General features: G+C 38.4%; 5 protein-coding genes across 7 annotated transcripts; 3 read left to right on the top strand and 2 right to left on the bottom strand.

The window, feature by feature from the left end:
• The first annotated feature begins 226 nt into the window (after positions 1-226).
• On the top strand, positions 227-3,861 carry LOC106312470. Its single transcript, XM_013750009.1, has 5 exons — positions 227-492; positions 1,017-1,090; positions 1,175-2,770; positions 2,858-3,038; positions 3,150-3,861. The coding sequence occupies exons 1-5, from the start codon at positions 420-422 to the stop codon at positions 3,746-3,748; spliced, it is 2,523 nt and encodes an 840-aa protein (XP_013605463.1). The 5' UTR covers positions 227-419; the 3' UTR covers positions 3,749-3,861.
• A 71-nt stretch (positions 3,862-3,932) lies between these two features.
• On the bottom strand, positions 3,933-5,183 carry LOC106312471. Its single transcript, XM_013750010.1, has 3 exons — positions 4,492-5,183; positions 4,301-4,382; positions 3,933-4,171 (listed from the first exon to the last, which is right to left on the bottom strand). Exons 1-3 carry the CDS (start codon positions 4,999-5,001, stop codon positions 4,011-4,013), a joined length of 753 nt encoding a protein of 250 aa, XP_013605464.1. The 5' UTR covers positions 5,002-5,183; the 3' UTR covers positions 3,933-4,010.
• A 716-nt stretch (positions 5,184-5,899) lies between these two features.
• Positions 5,900-8,639, bottom strand: LOC106312748 (UDP-glucuronic acid decarboxylase 1). Its single transcript, XM_013750383.1, has 7 exons — positions 7,776-8,639; positions 7,368-7,515; positions 7,204-7,283; positions 6,865-6,948; positions 6,699-6,773; positions 6,490-6,582; positions 5,900-6,288 (listed from the first exon to the last, which is right to left on the bottom strand). Exons 1-7 carry the CDS (start codon positions 8,382-8,384, stop codon positions 6,082-6,084), a joined length of 1,296 nt encoding a protein of 431 aa, XP_013605837.1. The 5' UTR covers positions 8,385-8,639; the 3' UTR covers positions 5,900-6,081.
• Positions 8,640-12,656: 4,017 nt separating this feature from the next.
• Positions 12,657-15,074, top strand: LOC106310164 (ABC transporter G family member 20). Its single transcript, XM_013747381.1, has 2 exons — positions 12,657-13,980; positions 14,068-15,074. Exons 1-2 carry the CDS (start codon positions 12,712-12,714, stop codon positions 15,055-15,057), a joined length of 2,259 nt encoding a protein of 752 aa, XP_013602835.1. The 5' UTR covers positions 12,657-12,711; the 3' UTR covers positions 15,058-15,074.
• Positions 15,075-15,539: 465 nt separating this feature from the next.
• LOC106307361 (serine/arginine-rich splicing factor RS2Z32) lies at positions 15,540-17,732 on the top strand. Of its 3 annotated transcripts, none has more exons than XM_013744296.1 (7): positions 15,540-15,741; positions 15,877-15,991; positions 16,397-16,436; positions 16,564-16,659; positions 16,764-16,957; positions 17,027-17,128; positions 17,241-17,732. In XM_013744296.1, exons 2-7 carry the CDS (start codon positions 15,885-15,887, stop codon positions 17,554-17,556), a joined length of 855 nt encoding a protein of 284 aa, XP_013599750.1. In that variant the 5' UTR covers positions 15,540-15,741; positions 15,877-15,884; the 3' UTR covers positions 17,557-17,732. The 3 variants fall into 3 exon arrangements, with proteins under 3 accessions (XP_013599750.1, XP_013599749.1, XP_013599751.1); XM_013744295.1 differs by having other exon boundaries at positions 15,657-15,741; positions 15,870-15,991; XM_013744297.1 differs by having other exon boundaries at positions 15,667-15,741; positions 15,870-15,991; positions 16,208-16,436.
• Positions 17,733-20,033: the final 2,301 nt, after the last annotated feature.

Here is a 20,033-nt window from a genome sequence, read left to right as displayed (position 1 = left end):
TTTATTAAATTATTCACCAATTTGTTGTATATAAAAAAATACTAAAAAAAAAAGAGAGGCAAAAAGCGACAATACATAAAAACCAAGATGGAAGAGGAGAGACAAGTGGCACTCACAAATCACACATCCTCACTCTCTCTCTCTCTTTTTTTTTTTTTCCAAAAAAGAATAATATATTTATTTTTTCACCCTTTTTATTTATACATTTTTAACGTTTCGAACTTTCAAATAATTCCGAAACCCCCCCCCCACCTGTTCTCTCCGGCTGTCTTCTTCCTCTCTCTCTCTCTTTAGCTCACTTTCTTTCAGTAACGTTTGAATTTCTTCGTAGATTCTTCCGATCTTTCAGCAGTCCTAAATAATCGCTTGCATTTTACTCTGATTCAAAAACCCGATCTAGATTCCGAGTGAGTGAAAAGATGAACATATTTCGATTCGCCGAGCTGAGTTCCCGAGATCGATTAGCTTCCAAAGTTCCCAGTTCTCGCCAAGGTTTTACAGTTCCAGCAAAAGAAAAAAGAAGTTTTTTAAAAATATTTTAGTAAAGCTTCTCCAGCTAAACATCTACTGCTAATTTTTCTATGTATTAATCTGGAAAATTCACAAGTTTATTATTGTTATTTATTTATTTAAAAAGGAAAAGCTGTATAGTTATGCTAATTTGTTGTCTAGTGGAAAACTACAGTTAAAGGCAGTGTGGTAGAGAAAATGAATGAGTTTGTTGCTCTCTGCTTTATCATAAAAAAAGTAAAAAGCCAAGAAAAATTAAAAATCTTAAGAAAAGTTTGTTGGATAGTGTCATGATTTGGTTTTGTTTGTTAAAACTTCAATTTTTTCAACAGTGGTTATGATGATTTTAGTTAACATGTAATCATGACTGCTCTTTAACCTCTCCTCCTCTTTGCTTTGTTATGTTTTTAGTTTCTTCCGTTGTAAAGTCGACTGCTTTATCAATCCTTAACACTTGAAATGGCATCTTCTTCTCATCATTAGTGTCTTCATTTTCTTTCTTACAGGAAAGAAACTCAAGTCTCCAGGGTCATCTTCTGAGTTTAGTTCTTGCCATTGTGAAGCTCTAAGTCAAAACAAGGTATGTATACTCATTTAAGTATTGAGAGGAAAATGTTTTTGGTTCCAGTTGTTGTCTGAAAGTGACTCCTTGCTCATATTGTAGTTGCATCAAGATTCTGCTCATCATTTACCGATGAGAAGTTTGTTAGCACAAGAAATGTCAAAGCAGAAAGAAACTAAAAGGAGATCACCTAGCATTATAGCTAGACTGATGGGTCTCGATGTCTTGCCATCGCCTCAGAGTTCTTCCCACAGACAACAAAAGTCTGTAGAGAGTTCTTATGATGGTTGTGAATCTCTTAGAAGGAGCTCAAAGGGTTGTGAGCAAAAGTTTAAAGATGTTTTCGAAGTTTTGGATGCAAAGAAGGCAGAGAGCCATAGAAACTTACATCATCAGGGGAAGATGAATGCTGCTAATCTTACACAGGCGGAGATGGCTTTTATAAGGCAGAAGTTCATGGAGGCTAAGCGTTTATCAACTGATGAGAAGCTTCGTCATTCTAAAGAGTTTAATGATGCGCTTGAGGCTCTAGACTCTAACAAAGACCTCCTACTCAAGTTTCTTCAGCAACCAGATTCATTGTTCACTAAACATGTGCATGATCTTCAAAGCACACCTCACAAGCCACTTTACAGTCAAGCACCATCTCTGAAGTGTCCTAGCCATTCTCAGAAAGCTGATAGGGACTCGTTAAGGAAGAGTCATAGGTCACCTCATCGGCATGGTGGTGGTGGCGATGGTTGTCCTAGCCATTCTCATTCTAGGCATGTTTCTTATGAGACACTTGAGCTGCAGCCAACCAAGATTGTTGTTCTGAAACCTAACCTCGGTGGTAGAGCTTTTGCATCGCCAAGCTCTTCTTCTGATGAGTTCAGAGCAGATCGTAGTCTTCTTCCATGCACCAGCAATCATGGCAGGCAGAAAAGTAACGAAGACATCCGCCTTTCAAGACATAGTTCAAGGAAGGCGAGCTTTGAGACTTCAGGATTCAGAGGATATGCAGGGGACGAAAGCTCATCAGGGAGTGATTCCGCAAGTGAATCAGAGCTAGTGCCAATAACTTCAAGAACAAGAACCTCCTTTAACCGTAAGAACTACCATCGATCTTTGCCTTCCAAGTCAACAACATCATCATCTGTGACTAGGGAAGCCAAGAGGAGACTGTCAGAGAGATGGAAGCTGACACACAAGTACGAGCAAGAGATAGAAATTAGCAGAAGCGGCACATTAGCTGAGATGCTTGCAACTTCAGATAATGAAGCAAGGCCAGCAAGTTTTAATGGACTCATTTTCGAAGAGAGGATTAGTAAAAGAGTTGAGCGCAATGTTCACTTGTCTGAACTGCCAGAACCGGTTGGAATCAGCAGTAGGGATGGATGGAAAGGATCACGCTCAAGAAGTTATTCAAAATCCAAAACCATCATGAACCAGGAAAGCACTGGTGGTTACACTATAGTGCTGCCAAAGGAGTTGATCACTCGAGATGGATTAGTGATGGGGAGCTCTTCTCATCACTCTTTCTTGTCAAGCAAATCTTCTAGACATGGTAGTAATAAATCTCGTTCATCATACAATAGTTGCAGTTTCTCGGTAAATGCAAATTCAGACATTGAGGAAAGTTCCGCTTCTGATGATATCAAGACGGCTATGTCTTCTGAAGCTCCTGATTTGTCAACTGTCACTTCTTTAACTGATCCTGTAAGTGAGCATTATGTTTCAAGATCACGAATCTGTGCACTAGAGCATCAGCTTACATACATATTTAATTGGTTACTGATGTTCTAGGATATCTCAAGGATGCCAACTGAGACTATAAAACATTCTTTGGTTCCTGAACCACAGCCTTGTGAAAGCTCAAAGGAAGGAGATCAACCAAGTCCGGCTTCAGTTCTAGAAGCTTCTTTTGACGATGATGATGTTTCATCGAGTTCTGAATGCTTTGAGAGTGTTAGCGCCGATCTCAAAGGTAGCCATTCAATGCTTGTCAGTTTCTTTTGTGCAATATAAAATTTTCATCTCTTTAAGTTGTTGTAGTTGTAAATATTTTGACGTGTCAACCGTTATTTCTATATTCTAGGACTCAGGATGCAACTTCGGCTCCTCAAACTAGAGTCAGCTGCTTACAATGAAGCTAGCATGCTCGTTTCAACTGATGAAGACACAGATCAGGAGTCATCAACAATAACTAATGAGACTTTGACCAGCCAGGAGGTCAGAGAAGAAGACTGGAAGTCATTGTACTTAGTTGATCTCCTAGCCAACTCCAGGTTAAGTGACTCAGACCATAGCACTGTCATGGAAACACCTGTAGATCCATCCTTGTTTCAGGATCTTGAGAAGAAGTACTCATGCTTGAAAACATCAACCCGGATAGACAGAAGGTTTCTCTTTGATCAGATTAGCGGAGAGCTTGTACAGATATTAAAGCAGTTCTCAGATCCACACCCTTGGGTTAAACCAAAAAGGGTCTGTTCGAAATGGGATGCAAACAAGATACAAGAGACTCTGCGCGATTTGGTGACAAGAAAAGAAGAGAAACCAAGCAAAGATGATGTGGAGGAAAAGGAGTTGGAGTGGCTGAGGTTGGAAGATGACATTGAAATCATAGGTAGAGACATTGAGGAAATGCTGACGGATGAACTCATAGCAGAGCTTGTGGTAGATGCAATCTTCTAGAATGTTAAATATTATCTCTGTTTTATGTGTAGTTTTAAACAAAAACTGAACAAGTGCAATATCTAATGACAGTTTCATCATATGAGGTAGTGAATAAACACACATTAGTTCCTGAAAAGCATTAGTCATCATCTAAATAAAAGTCTTATAGGTCTTTATCAATGGTCATTGAAAATGCAGTTGGTAAGTCTCAACTTTTACCATTGATATGATTCAATACAAACCAGAGAGAGAGAATACAAATACTCAAGAGAGTGTTTTTTTAGTTCTCTGGATTGGCACTTGAGAGTGATGATGGAGGAGGTGGTGTCCAGAACTGAGCATTTTTGACCTTTGAGAGGCAACCCAATACTTGTAAGGGGGTGATGTCTCCAGTCACAGTCACCTTCTTTGAGGCAAAATCTATGTTGAATGATGTCACACCTGCGTATATGCCAAATACCATTATAATTAGCTTAAACCCATTCAACAATGATATGTATTATGTGTGGACATCATGTTGATAAGAAAAAGCAAAAACATAGTTGTTGTTGTTGATAAGAAGAGACTGACCTTGCATTCTAGATAGATGTTTCTTCACTTTGCCTTCACAGCCTCTGCACTGACAGTGTAGAGACACTCTCAGAACAACCACCTGAGCTTTCCAATACACAACAAAATCAACCCTCAAATTTCTTTTTACGTTACATTCATTGTACGGTAAACGACAAGCTTTACTTTACTTTTACTTTTACTTTACTTGCCTGGTGCTCTGAACCAGAAGAAGTCTTCTTCTTCTCTTCCACTGCAGCACCAGAGCTTTTTCTTGACTCAGAAGGTTCACCTTCCTCCGTTACAACCGTATCCTTACTCGTAGAACCGGATAAACAAACCGGTTCGGTCCCCAGAAGATACCTAGTAGAGCCAGGTGGGGTACTTTTGGTAACATCAAAACAGCCAAAACTCTTCCTCGCTAAGCCAATATTATCACTGCTAAGTAGCTTCAACAACGACCCTGAAGTACTCTTCCTTCCATTATCCACCTGAGCCATCTTCCCGACGCCTGAGGGGGAGGAGGGTATTCTCGTAATTTTCGAAAATTGACGGTACGGTTCAATGAAGTCGTCGCCGGAAGAGCACGGTGCAGTGAAAGACCTCCTACCATCTTTGATAATGGGGTTATGACGGTCGATGGCTCGTGCCATGACGCTCCGTTCGTTGTGGTTAGCCGTAGCTGTCGATGCTTGCGATGCACAAAACATAGTGCCTTTCATGTTTGGATAGAAGCTTTTGCAAAAACAAAACTCATTAATATATACAAACAATTGCACATATACGTTACAAATACATGTGTGTTATTGATAATGCGTCAGTGTGTCACATGTAGAGTGTAAGGCCAGAGTAACAGTAACAGAGAGTTTTGAGTAGAAACGGTCTTGTGTTGTCCACATAAACACACATTGTAAGTTGAGATGTCACTATTAAGCTTAGCTATTTATGTACTACGTTACATTTATTCCCCCTTGGATACCGATCAGTCTTTTGTAAAGAAGATGGAGAAAGGATATAAAGGAAAGGCTTTAAATACAAGTTTTTAATTTAACTAGGTAGAAGGAGAATTGATGTAGTAACTTCTTAAAGCGATTGTTTCTTTATATGTCAAGTTCTAACAGACTGAACCACTATATCGAACAAACACCCGAAGTGGAAAGAAGAAATGCTCACAGCTAACTTTGTCGCTCAATCAACTGCCATTTCCAGCTGACTCTTTTCTACGTATGCAGTCGATATAAATATGTCTCGATTGTATCAAAAACTTGTTTCCTTTATATTTGAATTTTCTTTATTGTATATTTTGAAAATATGAATACACCTTAAAAAGCTTTAACAAATAATTATTCGTTCAGAATACTAAATGCTAGCGAAAAAGATATATAAATAAATACAAAGGCAAACAAACAACTGATTCATGACGTAGGCAAGAAGGGTCCATCAGATGTCTTTTTTAAAACATTCCAAAAACCTTATGTTTGTATGAACCAAGAGAGTATGCCAATGCATATCTAACAAACATAATGTGAATTGTGAAGGGTACATGAACGGGAGATATTTTACTAATATTCTTCCACTAAAATTGAGCCCTAGTGACTGGCCAAATAGTAATCCATTATAGACAACAAAAAAATATTACCTAATATGTAATGTAGGCAGTAATTTGCGTCACTAGTGAAAAAACAAAATAAAAAACCAAGAAAAAGAAGAGAAGAAAAAAAATACTTAGCAGAGCTCTTGCAAAAGAGACTATACATATATGAATCTTTTACCAAGAAGGAAGATCTTTGTGTGACTCTCACTTAGAGACCTTTGCCTTCGTCTTCGTTCAAGATTCGGTTACGGAAGTCACTTACCATTCGAGGCAGACCATCCCGCAGAGAGATCTTTGGTTCCCAGTTCAGAAGCTCCTTTGCTTTACTTATGTCTGGTTTCCTCTTGTGAGGATCATCCGCTGTGTTCGGTTTGAACTCTATGGTCGCGCTCGGATCAATCACTTCCTTAACCACCTGCACACACACACAAGTTCCCATTTCATACAACAGAACTGAATGTTTCATGTTAAGTACGATCCTAAACTGAGTTCAAGAGAACATTTCAAATCTTAATGCAAGTTTCTAAAGATGGGCCCAAAATCGAATCCAACTGAATTTCTTAAAACCACATCCTTTTGGTGGAAGAAATAGGCAGGCAGTAAAAGAAAAGCAAACCTCTGCAAGCTCAAGCATTGTGAATTCTCCTGGGTTACCAAGATTGAAAGGTCCTACGTGATCGTTTTCCATTAACGCTACAAGTCCATCCACCTTAGAAAAGAGAAATATGGTTATATATCACGGCAATATATATATATTCTTTTACACTGTTTGAAGAAACCAATCATAACATCAGGATGGACTGAAACAGAGGCTGGTTTACCTACCAAGTCAGAAACATACTGAAAGCTTCGAGTTTGTTTTCCATCACCATACACAGTCATCGGATGTTTGCGTATAGTCTGCGTAGATATAAGACATGGTTCTGTGAGAGTGTATTGTAAAGGGCTATAAACATAAACAAGTTGTGTTACGTTGATACAAGAATTAAACCTGTGCAACAAAGTTACTAACGACACGCCCATCATCAAGGCACATTCGGGGTCCATAGGTGTTGAAAATACGAGCAATTCTAACCTGAAAACTGAAAAACTAGTTAGAGATCACTCATATGTCACCGTTGTGGACATTTAAGTCATCAGCTCTAAACATTCCAAGGTTCAAAATTCTCCTATCAACTAAAATAAGAAACAGCATCGTGAAATGTAACAAATCTTGATAAACAGCATGCACTAACTGATACAAAACGCCATTTGTCAATGCGTATGAGTTGCAAAGAGCGAATTAAGAGCTTGCAAGTATACAACCTATGGGATAATTGTCCTAATTTACCTCCACGCCTGCACCTCGGTGATAATCCATGGCCAGAGTTTCAGCAGTACGCTTTCCTTCATCATAGCAACTCCTCTCACCTTCAAAAAGATATAGCAATCAGTGATCAGTCTCTCGTTTATTTGTAAATCTCATAAACTCAGGAGCAAGTAATCCAAACTCACCTATTGGATTCACATTGCCCCAATACGTCTCCTTCTGTGGATGCTCAAGAGGATCTCCATAGACTTCACTTGTGCTGGTAAGCAGAAACCTTGCTCCAACTCTCTTTGCAAGTCCCAACATATTGAGAGTTCCCATCACATTTGTCTTGTAAAACCATCGTCAAGGATCATAAGAGATTTATCAAAATAAACAAAACCACTCTGCATATCAGCTCAAATAAACTAATCCTAAAACGAATCTTCGCCTCAATTGAGCATTCCTCCAAGTTTAATTCGCCTCAACAGAAACCTAAACCTAATTGATTTGGAATCGAAAACTAGCATTTAAGAAGCAAATCAAGATCCCTAAGCAGCAGCAAGCATTACATTGATGAGAGTATATATATAGAAAGTAATCAAAAAGGATATGATAGTCTTGACTGGATTATACTTGTAATGAACAGGTGAAGCTGGGCAAGCCAAATGGTAAATCTGATCAACCTCGAGGAGAATCGGCTCAACCACATCGTGACGAATGAGCTCAAACCTCGGATTCGAGAACAGGTGAACCAAATTCTCCTTCCTCCCCGTGAAGAAGTTATCGATCACGATCACTTCGTCTCCCCTCCCTATCAGCTTATCAACGAGATGACTCCCGACGAATCCAGCTCCACCGGTGACGACGATCCTCAGCCTCCGCGGTCCGATACCGACGGGAACGCGTCCGGTTTTACCTCCGCCGTAGTTGAAACTCATCCTGGAAGGCGAGTAGTTGGTGGAGGAGACGGATCTGGTGATGAGGGAGGTGGACTCGGCGGGGGATAGACGGGAGAGAGAAGGCTGGAGGATGAAGAAGGTTGATCCGATCAAGATCCCGACGAGGATGAAGAGGAGTCTCTGTTCGCGGAAGAGGTAGTGGAGCGATCTCGGGAGAGATCTGGGATGCTTTAAGGCTTTGGGAGAGTAAGGAGACGATTGGCTCATGGGGATCGTATCATCGTCGCGCTTCGAGCTCATTTGCTTGTGAAGCTGCTTCATCGTCTCCGTGTAGAGAGCTTCGTCGTCTCGGGAGTTGCCGGGAAAGAGGTTTGGGATCTGGAGAGATTCAACCGTTTGAAGGAGAAGAAGAGAGCGGTGTGGTAGTTACACGGCGATTAGTTGATGCAAGTGTTCGCATTTTTTTTTGTCATCAAGTGAATGAATCTTTATTATTCCGTTCTAGTTTATACATATTAACGTGATTTGCGTTTGATATTAATATTCAGTTAATAATCATAAAGCATATCCAAAAACTCTAGGCAAAATTTGAAAACACCCTTGGAGGTTTTTATATAGGCTTCACTGCTTGATGGCCCAATAAAAGCCCATTCAACTTCATTTGGGTGAATTGGACATTTCCGGGTCGCCGTTTAACTCTACGACTTGGTCTGACAATGATTAACTCATGTCTATGTTCTTAGTTTTTCTTAGATTTTAACCGAAAAAGCTAAGAACCGTCTATTAAATATATATATATATATAAAATTAGTTTTTTCTCTTCTTATGACAAATGGTAAGAATGTTTGATAACAAATGTCCTCCATATATATATATATACATTTTAAGTCTTTCTTCTTGTAAATTATTTCAATTTATCCAAATATTTTCTAATTATGCACTATTTACTCTTTTCGCACTAACCATTATTGTATAAAATTTGATAATTTATTTTATTGGTCACTAAAATTTCAAGATGAATAAAGAAATAAATAAATATATGTATATATATATATATATTTTAAAAATATTTAATTTATTTTTTGCATAAAAGAACATAATTTTTATTATTATTTTACCATTTTCTATTATTTTATTTATAAATTATATATTTATTTTACTATTAAAAATCATTAAATAACCAAACTAACAAGAAAAAAAGTAGAATACAATACATAATCTAAACCTACAACTTCCACAACAAATAGAAAAAATAAAATACTATAGTAACACTAACTCAATAAAAGTTTAGAGCTGGAAAAAGATCAACAAAGAAAACTAACTTAGTTCATCTTACCAATAATGTCTTGGATAGAACAGATGTTAGAAAAATATAAAAAAAGATATTTCTTTTGTTCCAAAATCTTTGATGTTTTGAGTGTATGCACAAGAATTAAGGTACACACTTTTTCTAAAAAATAACATTAAAAATATAAACCAAAATTAAATAATCCAATCCTTAAAAATAAGTATAAAACATCATTGGTCACACAGTTTTCAATAAAATTAAAATTAATATAAAAATATCAAAACATCATTTATTTTGGAACATCAAAACCTTTCTAAAACATCATCTATTTTGGAACATATGGAGTAAAATATAAGACAAAGCATTCCCCCGAGCTCAAAGAGCGCGATCAAGCACCAACCCAAAAAATAAAAAAAGGTCAGAGAAAGAATAATCATCAGGAGACCAGAGTCACCACGAAACAAGAAAACACATGCCTAAAACATCGGAGTCACAACCACCAACTAAAAGGTAAGAATCACCTCACAAACTAAACAAGCACATACAATGCGTCCATGCCAGTGAAGAACCACAAAGCTCATAATAGAAGAGACCAAAGCTCCAAAGACTAACTCCGCACACCTACACAAAGGGAAGCATGAGAAGAAGAGAAACAACCTGAGAGATAGAGAATGAAAGCCTACCACCGAGAAACAAGAGCTCAAGCTTTAGACTAGAAACAACATTCCAAGGCCACAGAGCATACACAAAAGAAAACACTATCCAAACCTGGAGTAGCAAATATGGGAAAAAAAGAGCCACCAGAGACGCGAGCAGCAATGAAAGTTGCAACAATATGAGAGAACAAAAATAGAAAAGGAGACAAAAAAAATCAACAAACCGTGGAGCCCTCCTCGAGCTATGAAAAAGAGCGTAGTAGTCAGATCATCAAAAACCAGATCTTGAAAACCAAGACGAACATAGACTATCGACGGCAAGTCAACGAGAGAAAGAAAACATCAAAGACAACTGAACTCTGACCCAACCCAACGAGATGTAGTTCCTAACATTAGCCAAAATCTAAAAAAGAAGAGGACCAATATTGACCAAAACAACCTACAATACAGTGAGAAACAACCGCACAACTGGGAACTCATAAGCATGATCTATAATAAATATCAGATAATCTCACAGGAGATGAATGTGAGGAAAAACAAGAACACGAATGTGAGTCTTTTCTCAGTGATGGCGAGAAGCACCGCACACCGGAAATGTAAACGAATTACATAGATGGTGACAACTCAAGGTCAAAATATGGAGAGCAGACAAAAAACATCTTAAAAGAATAATGTTCAAAAATGTGAAAAATTAAAATACAATTCTGACGGTAAAAACCATCAATCTTAAAATCAGCAAATGTCTAAGTGCAAAGTTATTAACATTTAAGATAATTTACATCAGCAGAAACTCACTTCACCACTAATAAATACTATTATACACACACCAATACATTATTGAAAAACACACATAATATATTAATATATTACCTACTACTACATAACACAATAAAACATCAAATAATGCTTCACAAATAAGACTGACCACATAATTACATTACAAAAAATCATATCCAACAACAATAAACCAATAGCCCGTGCGAAGCGCGGAAACCCCTCTAGTAAGAGATATAAGAATCTGTTTCTTAGCCGAAAATTGTAAAAACAAAAAAAACAAAAAATGTCAAATCATAAGTAACTCCGGTTAAGAAACCATAGTTAATCATGTCCTAAGCAAGGATATTTGAATAAGTTTTATTAATCATGCACATACTCTTAAACTTTGTTTCAATGTTTTGTTTAACTCCCATGAACTATAAATCATGCTCACCTTTGTTTTTAACCAGATTTTTCTTAGCAAAGTATCATCTACCATGCACAAAATTCCAAAACAAACTTTTCAAAGCAAAAGTCTTACTAACCTTAACAGCTCTATTTTACAACCAGAATTTTATTAACTTATTCTCTATTAAAAAAAAACACTGTGTAAACGTACATTCCATAAAATATGTCTTTCATTCGTCCGAGTTGATTGAGACAGGCCTCATTGAGATCTCTTGTGGGGATGGGTTAATGAAAGAGAGATAATCAAGAAAACTAATATAACAGCCAGACCAAACTTACATATGCCTAACTGTATCTAACTTGTATCACGTTAGACTTTCTATTACATATTTTTGTTGGGTTTTAGTGTGTAGCTCGGTGAACAGAAAGAAAAAAAAGGTGTGTAGCTCTTCAGCATAAAACTAGTCTCCAAGTTTCGGTCCCGTGATATCTCATTCATCCCTTTTTGCTGCACCATTAATCTTCTGTACAAGTCCAATGGACTTCCCCTTATATACCTTTTTGGAAGGCTTTCACTCACACATGATTAATCAAATAATTCAAGTTTACACACGCCGTTAGCTTCGTTAAGCATGAAGAGATGCGGCAATGCTACATTCCTGATTCTAATATGTACCATGCCAAAATCATAATTATGAGAGTATCTTTTGATTAACCAAATTAGAAATTTCCAATTAATAGTGCTACAATAAATATCAAAACAATTCCAACTTTAATATAGATATGATATGGTGATATTCCAATAATTTCTTAATTACTTTACAAAGATTTTAAAAAAAAAACACTGCTTAAGCTAAAAACCAAACCTTCTTTCTTAATTAGTCAAACATTGTCCACACTAAAAACAGTGTCTCTCGCGCCTGTGAATCAAATAGAAAAACTCGTGACTAAAACCAAATAAATAGAAAATTAAAAGCTCGTGACTAAAACTAAGTAACTATAAAATAATAAAAACTACATACATAGATAAATAGAAATTAAAATAGAAAGGGGAAGAAATATGAATCGTAGTGTTATGAAAATATTCCTTGTCAATCTTACATTAATGAATTTTACCCATTTTTTCTTATTACAACTCCAGAAATCAGGTTATACTCAATAAATGTGAAATAAATACGCAATTTCATGAAGTAAAATCTATTTACTTTTGGGAGCAGAATCAATTTCATGAAGCCTCAAGAAAGAGACGTATGCACACATACATGGAAAAACATGAATGGATTTGCCCAACCCCTCACCTATTCTTGAACTTCAATTATATATTTATATACATACACTCGTATAAACAAAAGCTATCTGCGTATATATAATAAAAAGCTACAAAAGCTAGAGTTAGATATTTAGAGATCACCAAACAAATTGACAAGTTTCTATCTCATTATTCCCATCTAAACATTGTATAAAGTCTCATATCTATCACAAACTTTAGACACATCGCCTGAGAGGCCAAAAGGAACTTTATCAGACAATAATTCACGTGATGTCTGGTTTGCTCGACAAACTATCTCCGGCCAGACGGGCCAACAAGAGCGATGACCTTCCTCTGTTTTACACTGACCAGGCCGTGGGTTTTCACAGAGGTCACAGAAACACACCTAAAGTCTCAGTCACACTTGCAGAGCTTCTCATGAGTATGGAAGATGATCAGAACGGCCAGAGTCAGGCTTGGGATATCGCACTTGCCTCCAATTTCTTCTCCTCGGTTTCTTCTTATCCCTTGCCTTCTCCTTCTCCGTTCGTCCTCTCCTTCAAAGACTTGACTTACAGCGTGAAGATAACGAAGAAGTTTAACCCACTTCCCTGTTGCGGGAGCTCCGATGGTGATGGTATGGAGATGAAAACCAAGATGCTCCTCAATGGAATCTCCGGTGAAGCCAAAGAAGGAGAGATGATGGCCGTTCTTGGAGCAAGCGGGTCAGGGAAGTCAACACTTATCGATGCATTAGCCAACCGTATCGCAAAAGAGAGCCTACACGGTTCCATCACTCTAAACGGGGAAGTTCTTGAATCCAGCCTTCATAAAGTCATATCAGCTTACGTGATGCAAGACGATCTTCTCTTCCCGATGCTCACCGTGGAAGAAACTTTAATGTTCTCCGCCGAGTTCAGGCTTCCAAGATCACTCCCCAAGAAGAAAAAGCAAGCACGCGTTCAAGCTTTGATCGACCAGCTCGGTCTGAGGAACGCAGCAACGACGGTGATTGGTGATGAGGGACATAGAGGAGTGTCGGGAGGAGAAAGGAGACGTGTCTCGATAGGAATCGACATAATACATGACCCGATTATACTCTTCCTCGATGAGCCAACCTCGGGTTTGGACTCTACAAGTGCTTACATGGTTGTTAAAGTGCTTCAGAGAGTGGCAAAGAGTGGTAGCATAGTTATCATGTCTATACATCAGCCAAGTTACAGAATCTTAGGCTTGCTAGACAAGTTACTCTTCCTGTCTAGAGGGAACACAGTTTACAGCGGCTCACCGACAGATCTACCTCGGTTCTTCTCAGAGTATGGTCACATTATACCCGAAAACGAGAACAAGACAGAGTTCGCACTTGACCTAATCCGTGAGCTGGAAGATTCACCAGAAGGAACAAAAACCCTAGTAGACTTCCACAAGCAATGGAGAGCAAAGCAAACCCTAAACCAAACCACAAGAAACACTAATGTCTCTCTTAAAGACGCTATCGACGCCAGTATCTCAAGAGAGAAGCTAGTCTCCGCCTGCAGAGCCGGTCCTGAAATTTTGAGGGTTAGTTTTGAGGGTTTATCTAATTTTTTTTTCACAAATTTGGGATCATATATATATATTGTTTAAAAATCATTTGACTATGTTTAGGACCGGTCCTCTGGAGGAGAAACAAACCTAAAATCAACATTTCAAACCTTTGCAAACCCATTCTGGACTGAGATTCTTGTCATTGCCAAAAGATCTATGCTAAACTCAAGAAGACAACCAGAGCTTTTCGGAATCCGCTTAGGAGCTGTGCTAGTCACCGGAACAATCTTAGCTACAATGTTCTATAAGCTAGATAACTCACCAAGAGGCATACAAGAACGCTTAGGGTTCTTCGCATTCGCCATGTCTACAACGTTCTACACATGCGCAGAGGCCATACCAGTCTTCCTCCAAGAACGTTACATCTTCATGAGAGAAACCGCTTACAACGCTTACCGTAGATCATCGTACGTCCTCGCCCACACGATCATCTCCCTCCCTGCTCTTGTAATCTTATCAGCTACCTTCGCCGCCACGACTTTCTTCTCCGTTGGTCTCGCCGGAGGCTCCGAGGGGTTCTTCTTCTTCTTCTTGACGATCTTGGCAGCGTTTTGGGCGGGAAGCTCGTTCGTTACGTTCCTATCCGGCGTCGTATCGCATGTGATGATTGGATTCACGGTGGTTGTGGCGATCTTAGCTTACTTCCTTCTCTTGTCTGGATTCTTCATCTCCAGAGATAGGATCCCACTCTACTGGTTATGGTTTCATTACCTCTCGCTTGTGAAGTACCCTTACGAAGGTGTGCTGCAGAACGAGTTTGAAGATCCTACGAAGTGTTTTGTCCGAGGGATCCAGATGTTTGATAGTTCGCCGCTGGGACAAGTTCCGGATGCTGTGAAAATCAGTTTGCTGAAGAGTATGAGCGGTGTTTTGGGGTTTAACGTGACGGCGGAGACGTGTGTGACGACGGGGGTTGATATTTTGAAGAAGCAAGGGATCACGGAGATGAGTAAGTGGAATTGCTTGTGGATCACGGTAGCTTGGGGGTTCTTGTTTAGGGTTCTGTTTTACTTCACGCTCTTGATCGGTAGCAAGAACAAGCGACGCTAGTTTTTACTAATCTTACTGCTGTAAATTTTAGTGTATTTTATAAAAAGAAAACAAAAGAGATTAGTGTAAAATACAAGTAAAGTAACTAAAAGGTTTGTCTTTATTTCTCGTCTTGATTACTTCAGTCTTCACTGAAGATGTGTTTATGGTTTCTTTTGTATAAAACTAAAGACAATTAATTTTAAGCTATACTAATGGGGGAAAACAATACTTAACAGACAAAGATAATGGTTTGATTTCAGGAAGTAGAAGAGACTAGAGAAAGAAGACATCATCAACCAGATTTATTTCTTTTGTTCAGCGAATTTATCTTCATCTTACCTTGCAATTGCAATTGCAATTTCATGATGCTGAAAAAAATAAACGAAATTATCCTTTTAATGGGCTTAAGAAATGTAATATTGAGCCTAATATTTATATTTATTGGCCAGCTCAATATTTTCCATATGGTGTGAAAATAAATGGTTTGTTTTCCATATCGGTAACACTACCGACCTGTTGATTCTAAACCGTTGATTGAAACCACTACAACGAATCTGAACCGTTGAATCTCGTCGGTTCCGACATTTATAAGATAAAGGGGTCACGAGTCGAAGACCTTTTTTTTGAGTCAGCGGTTCACTTTCTTCTTCGTTTTGGAAATTAATCAGGGTTACTCTCCTCCTTCCCTATCGCCGTTTCAAGGTACGAAGAAGAGTCTGTGCGCAATTGGATCCTTTTTTAATTAATATTCGTTCTTTTGATTATCGGGTTCTCGAATCTTCCCTGTGATTTTTTTTTTTCTTATGCGCCTGATTGATTATGATGCAAAGTTTGCAGCGTTGACAATGCCTCGATTTGATGATCGATATGGAAACACTCGCCTCTACGTTGGCCGCTTGTCATCTAGAACTCGTAGCAGGGATCTTGAGCGTCTTTTCAGCAGATACGGAAGGTAAAATTTTTTTCGAATTGATTCGCCTTGAATGACTTATCTTGATTTTTGAATCCGGAATGATTGGTCTTGTGGGAAATTAAGTTTTTAGATTTTAGTTATTATTTTTTTAAATGAATCCGGAATGATTCGTCTAAGGGGAGAAGCTAAAGGAAACTATGGATATAGGGGTTTAGTGTTTTGTTTTCTTTCTTAACTTAAATGATGTTGTTGAAGGTCTATCTGGGGGGGGGTTTGCCTAACCTGGAGATGTTTGATGAGTGTACTGTGGACTTGGTGTCATTGGTGGCAACTCTCGCCTGGTGTATAGAGAGTGCATCGGCGATTTTGTTTCTTGATTTAATTGCATGTTTTTGACTGGAAGTTCCTTTAAGTAATGATGGGCCTTGATTGCACTTTCCACAGAGTACGAGATGTTGATATGAAGCGTGACTATGCCTTTGTTGTAAGTTTAATTAATACCTATCACCTTTTATCAGAGGGTTTGAATTAGTGTATCCTCTCGAACACACACACACAAACATATGTATTTTGTGCATCTATCTTTGGCCCTCCTCACATGTTGAGAGCAGGAGTTTAGCGATCCTCGTGATGCTGATGACGCAAGATACTACTTAGATGGACGAGACTTCGATGGAAGTCGCATCACTGTGGAGGCTTCCAGAGGGGTTAGTTGTTTGTTTCTTTCTCTGTATTATTGGCTCCTCCACTAGTTCTATGTAAATTACTGATGATTGATGTCATTCAAAAATCTTTCATTTTATCATGATAGGCACCTCGTGGTTCTCGGGACAGTGGTAGCAGAGGTCCGCCTCCTGGTTCTGGTCGCTGTTTTAACTGCGGTGTTGATGGTCATTGGGCTAGAGACTGCACAGCAGGTGACTGGAAGAACAAATGTTACCGCTGTGGTGAAAGAGGACACATTGAGAGAAACTGCAAGAACAGTCCTAGTCCTAAGAAGGCCAGGTACTTGTACTTTAAATTATTGTTTCCTTTAAGCTGATGCTGATACTTCTTTGGATTGTAATGATCCAGGCGTGGTGGAAGCTACTCCAGGTCACCAGTTAAATCACGCTCCCCTCGCCGCAGAAGAAGCCCAAGCCGCAGCCGCAGTTACAGTCGTGGTCGTAGCTACAGGTTAGTGATGTTCTGAAAACTTGTGTTATTTTGAGCCCAAGCATGCATTATTCTGATGTTTACATGAAGCGATAGTCGTTTCTTATTAACTGATGCGCTTTTGTTTAATCAGTCGTTCACGATCGCCAGTGAGAAGAGAGAGAAGCGTTGAGGATAGATCACTTAGCCCCAAGGCAATGGAGCGATCCGCATCTCCCATAGGCAAAGACCAAAGCCTGAGTCCAGACCGAAGAGTCGTAGATGCAAGCCCAAAACTAGAAAAGCAAGACGGGTCGGACTATGAAGACAGCCCAAGAGAAAATGGTAACGGCAAGAGCTCTGTGAGTCCCATTGCGGGAGGTGAAGAAAGTCCTGCTCAAGACAGGAGCCCCATTGATGATGAGCCTGAGCTTAACCGTTCTTCCCCTAAAGGCAGCGAGTCACCTTGATGGCTTATTTTCCCCAACAGGGTAAGAATCTCAATGTATGTGTCAATGTATGTTGTTCCTTGAACTTTTACTTTGTTGACTCGTTGGTTTGTCTTGAGACTACTTTTAAACTTTGTTATGTTTCATAAATTTGTTTTTATAGCAAGAGATTTTATAATATTCTCGTTTGTAAAACTCTTGGAAGAATAAAGCTTTTGTTATAAATAAAGCAAGAAAAGAGTTACGAGAGTTAATTTTTCTACGTCCTTTTTGTTTGGTAACGTGAAGAGAAAAAGGAGTTGTGATAATTTTATTTCTTCTTCTTTTTTCAGCCGTACAAACATAAGAGGAGAGAGTACATATTTATAGCAATCAGAAAATATTAAACAATGACATCAGTCGGTGACTTAGAGGAGAAGTAATAATATAATATGTAAATGGATAATCATCTAAAATCTTATCTCATAACACTTCCCCTTGATTATCCATTTTGTATTACGTAGTGCCTCGTTAAAAACCTAATCATGGAAAAACCCAATGGGACAAAAACCATGACAAGAGAAAAAGAGTACACTGCCGTAATCTCCCCCTGAGAATAGTAGACATAGTTTTCTCATCATAGGTCACGCAAATGCCACATTCCGATACCGTAGACATGTTTTCGGAATGTTGTAGTCGGAAGAGCTTTGGTGAACAAGTCAGCTGGATTATCGCATGACCGTACATACTCAATGTCCACTTCTTTATTTTTCTCGAGATGTACGAAAAAAATCTTGGAGTGATATGCTTTGTTCTGTCGCTCTTAATGTAGCCTTCCTTGAGTTGAGCAACACAAGCCGAATTGTCTTCAAATATTTTCGTTGGCTCTTTCTCGTTGACTATTCCGCTTGATTCTTGTATGTGTTGACTCATTGACCTAAGTCACACACATTCTCGACATGCTTCGTGAAACGAAATAGTTTCTGCATGATTCGAAGATGTCGCAACCAATGTTTGTTTCTGGGACCGCTAAGAGATCGCGGTTCCACCAATTGTAAAACCATATTCGGTTTACATTCGACTTTATAAATAGCATGTATCTGCAAAACCATACCAAACTCGGGGTTTCTAGGATAAATCAATCCTAAAACAATACGTACCTTGGAGAGAACGAATATGTTCTAGACGCCGTTCTAATTTCCATAAATAAGAAATGAACTATATCTCACAAAAACATTAGTGTCTAAAATTATATTTAATTAAATACAACTCGCAAGACATATAAGCTCACATATGCTTTATTATCATTAGCATCTCCAAAGTACTTATTTATATAAGATCTTACCAGGATCTTTTAAACATCTCTTTCAACATCGAGAGATCTATTTATCATTGGAGTACTCAAAGGAGTCGCTTTATTCATACAAAAGCATTTCAATAACCTTTTCGTATGAATTGATTGATGCACAATTATTCTTTCTCGGAGATGCTCTATCTGGAGCCCAAGACAAAACTTTGTCTTTCCGAGATCTTTCATTTTGAACTTCTCTTTCATATGAGTTCGAGCATCATCAACCTTTTTTTGAGTTCTAATTATATTCAGGTCATCTACATATACAACAATGATCACAAAGCCAGATGACGATTTCTTTATAGAAACGCATGGACATATCGCATTATTAACATATCCCTTTTTCAAGATATATTCACTTAATCGATTGTACCACATGCGTCCGGATTGCTATAATCCGTAAAGTGATCGCTGTAACTTGACCGAACAAATCTCCCTGGATTTTTCTTTCAATGCTTCAGGCATTTTCAATCCCTCAGGGAGTTTCATATATATATCGTTATCCAACGATCAATATAAATATGCAGTCACAACGTCCATGAGATGCATCTCAAGATTTTTAGACGCCGTTAGGATCATCAAAAATCTAAATGTAATTGCATCCATTACCGGGGAATACGTTTTCTCAAAATCAATTCCCAGTCTCTGAGAAAAACCTTGGGCAACTAGTCAGGTTTTATATCGTGTTACTTTTCTCACGAATACCCACTTATATCCAACAAGATTTATATTCTCAGGCGTTATAACTATCGGTCCAAAGACATTCCGTTTATTTAGGGAGAATAATTCAACTTGAATGGCCTTCTGCCACTCCTCCCAATCATGTCTTTTTAACATTCCAAAATGGACCTTGGATTGGTCCTGGATTGGGACCATCACTTTTATGATCGATCTCTTTGGAAAGTAAAGGAGAACATTCCATCAACACCTTTTATCTTATAACTTTTCATCAAGGGTGTAGTTGATGGAAATCTCATACTTTTCTGTTCCCTTTTCGTCATCTGGATCATCTTTATTTGGTTCATCTTGACCCTTCTCATCTATGCCTTCTTTCAGACATTTTTCAGTATCAGGTTCTTCTGGAACCTTTCCACTTATGCTTTCTTTCAGACATCTTTCAGTATCAGATTCTCTTTGAACCTTTCCACTTATGTCTTCTTTCAGACAT

The sequence above is a fragment of the Brassica oleracea genome, chromosome C8 (genome assembly GCF_000695525.1).
Source record: "Brassica oleracea var. oleracea cultivar TO1000 chromosome C8, BOL, whole genome shotgun sequence".
Classification (NCBI taxonomy): domain Eukaryota; kingdom Viridiplantae; phylum Streptophyta; class Magnoliopsida; order Brassicales; family Brassicaceae; genus Brassica; species Brassica oleracea.
The sequence above is the reverse complement of the archived record's forward strand: the minus strand, read 5'-3'. Positions and strand labels throughout refer to the sequence as shown.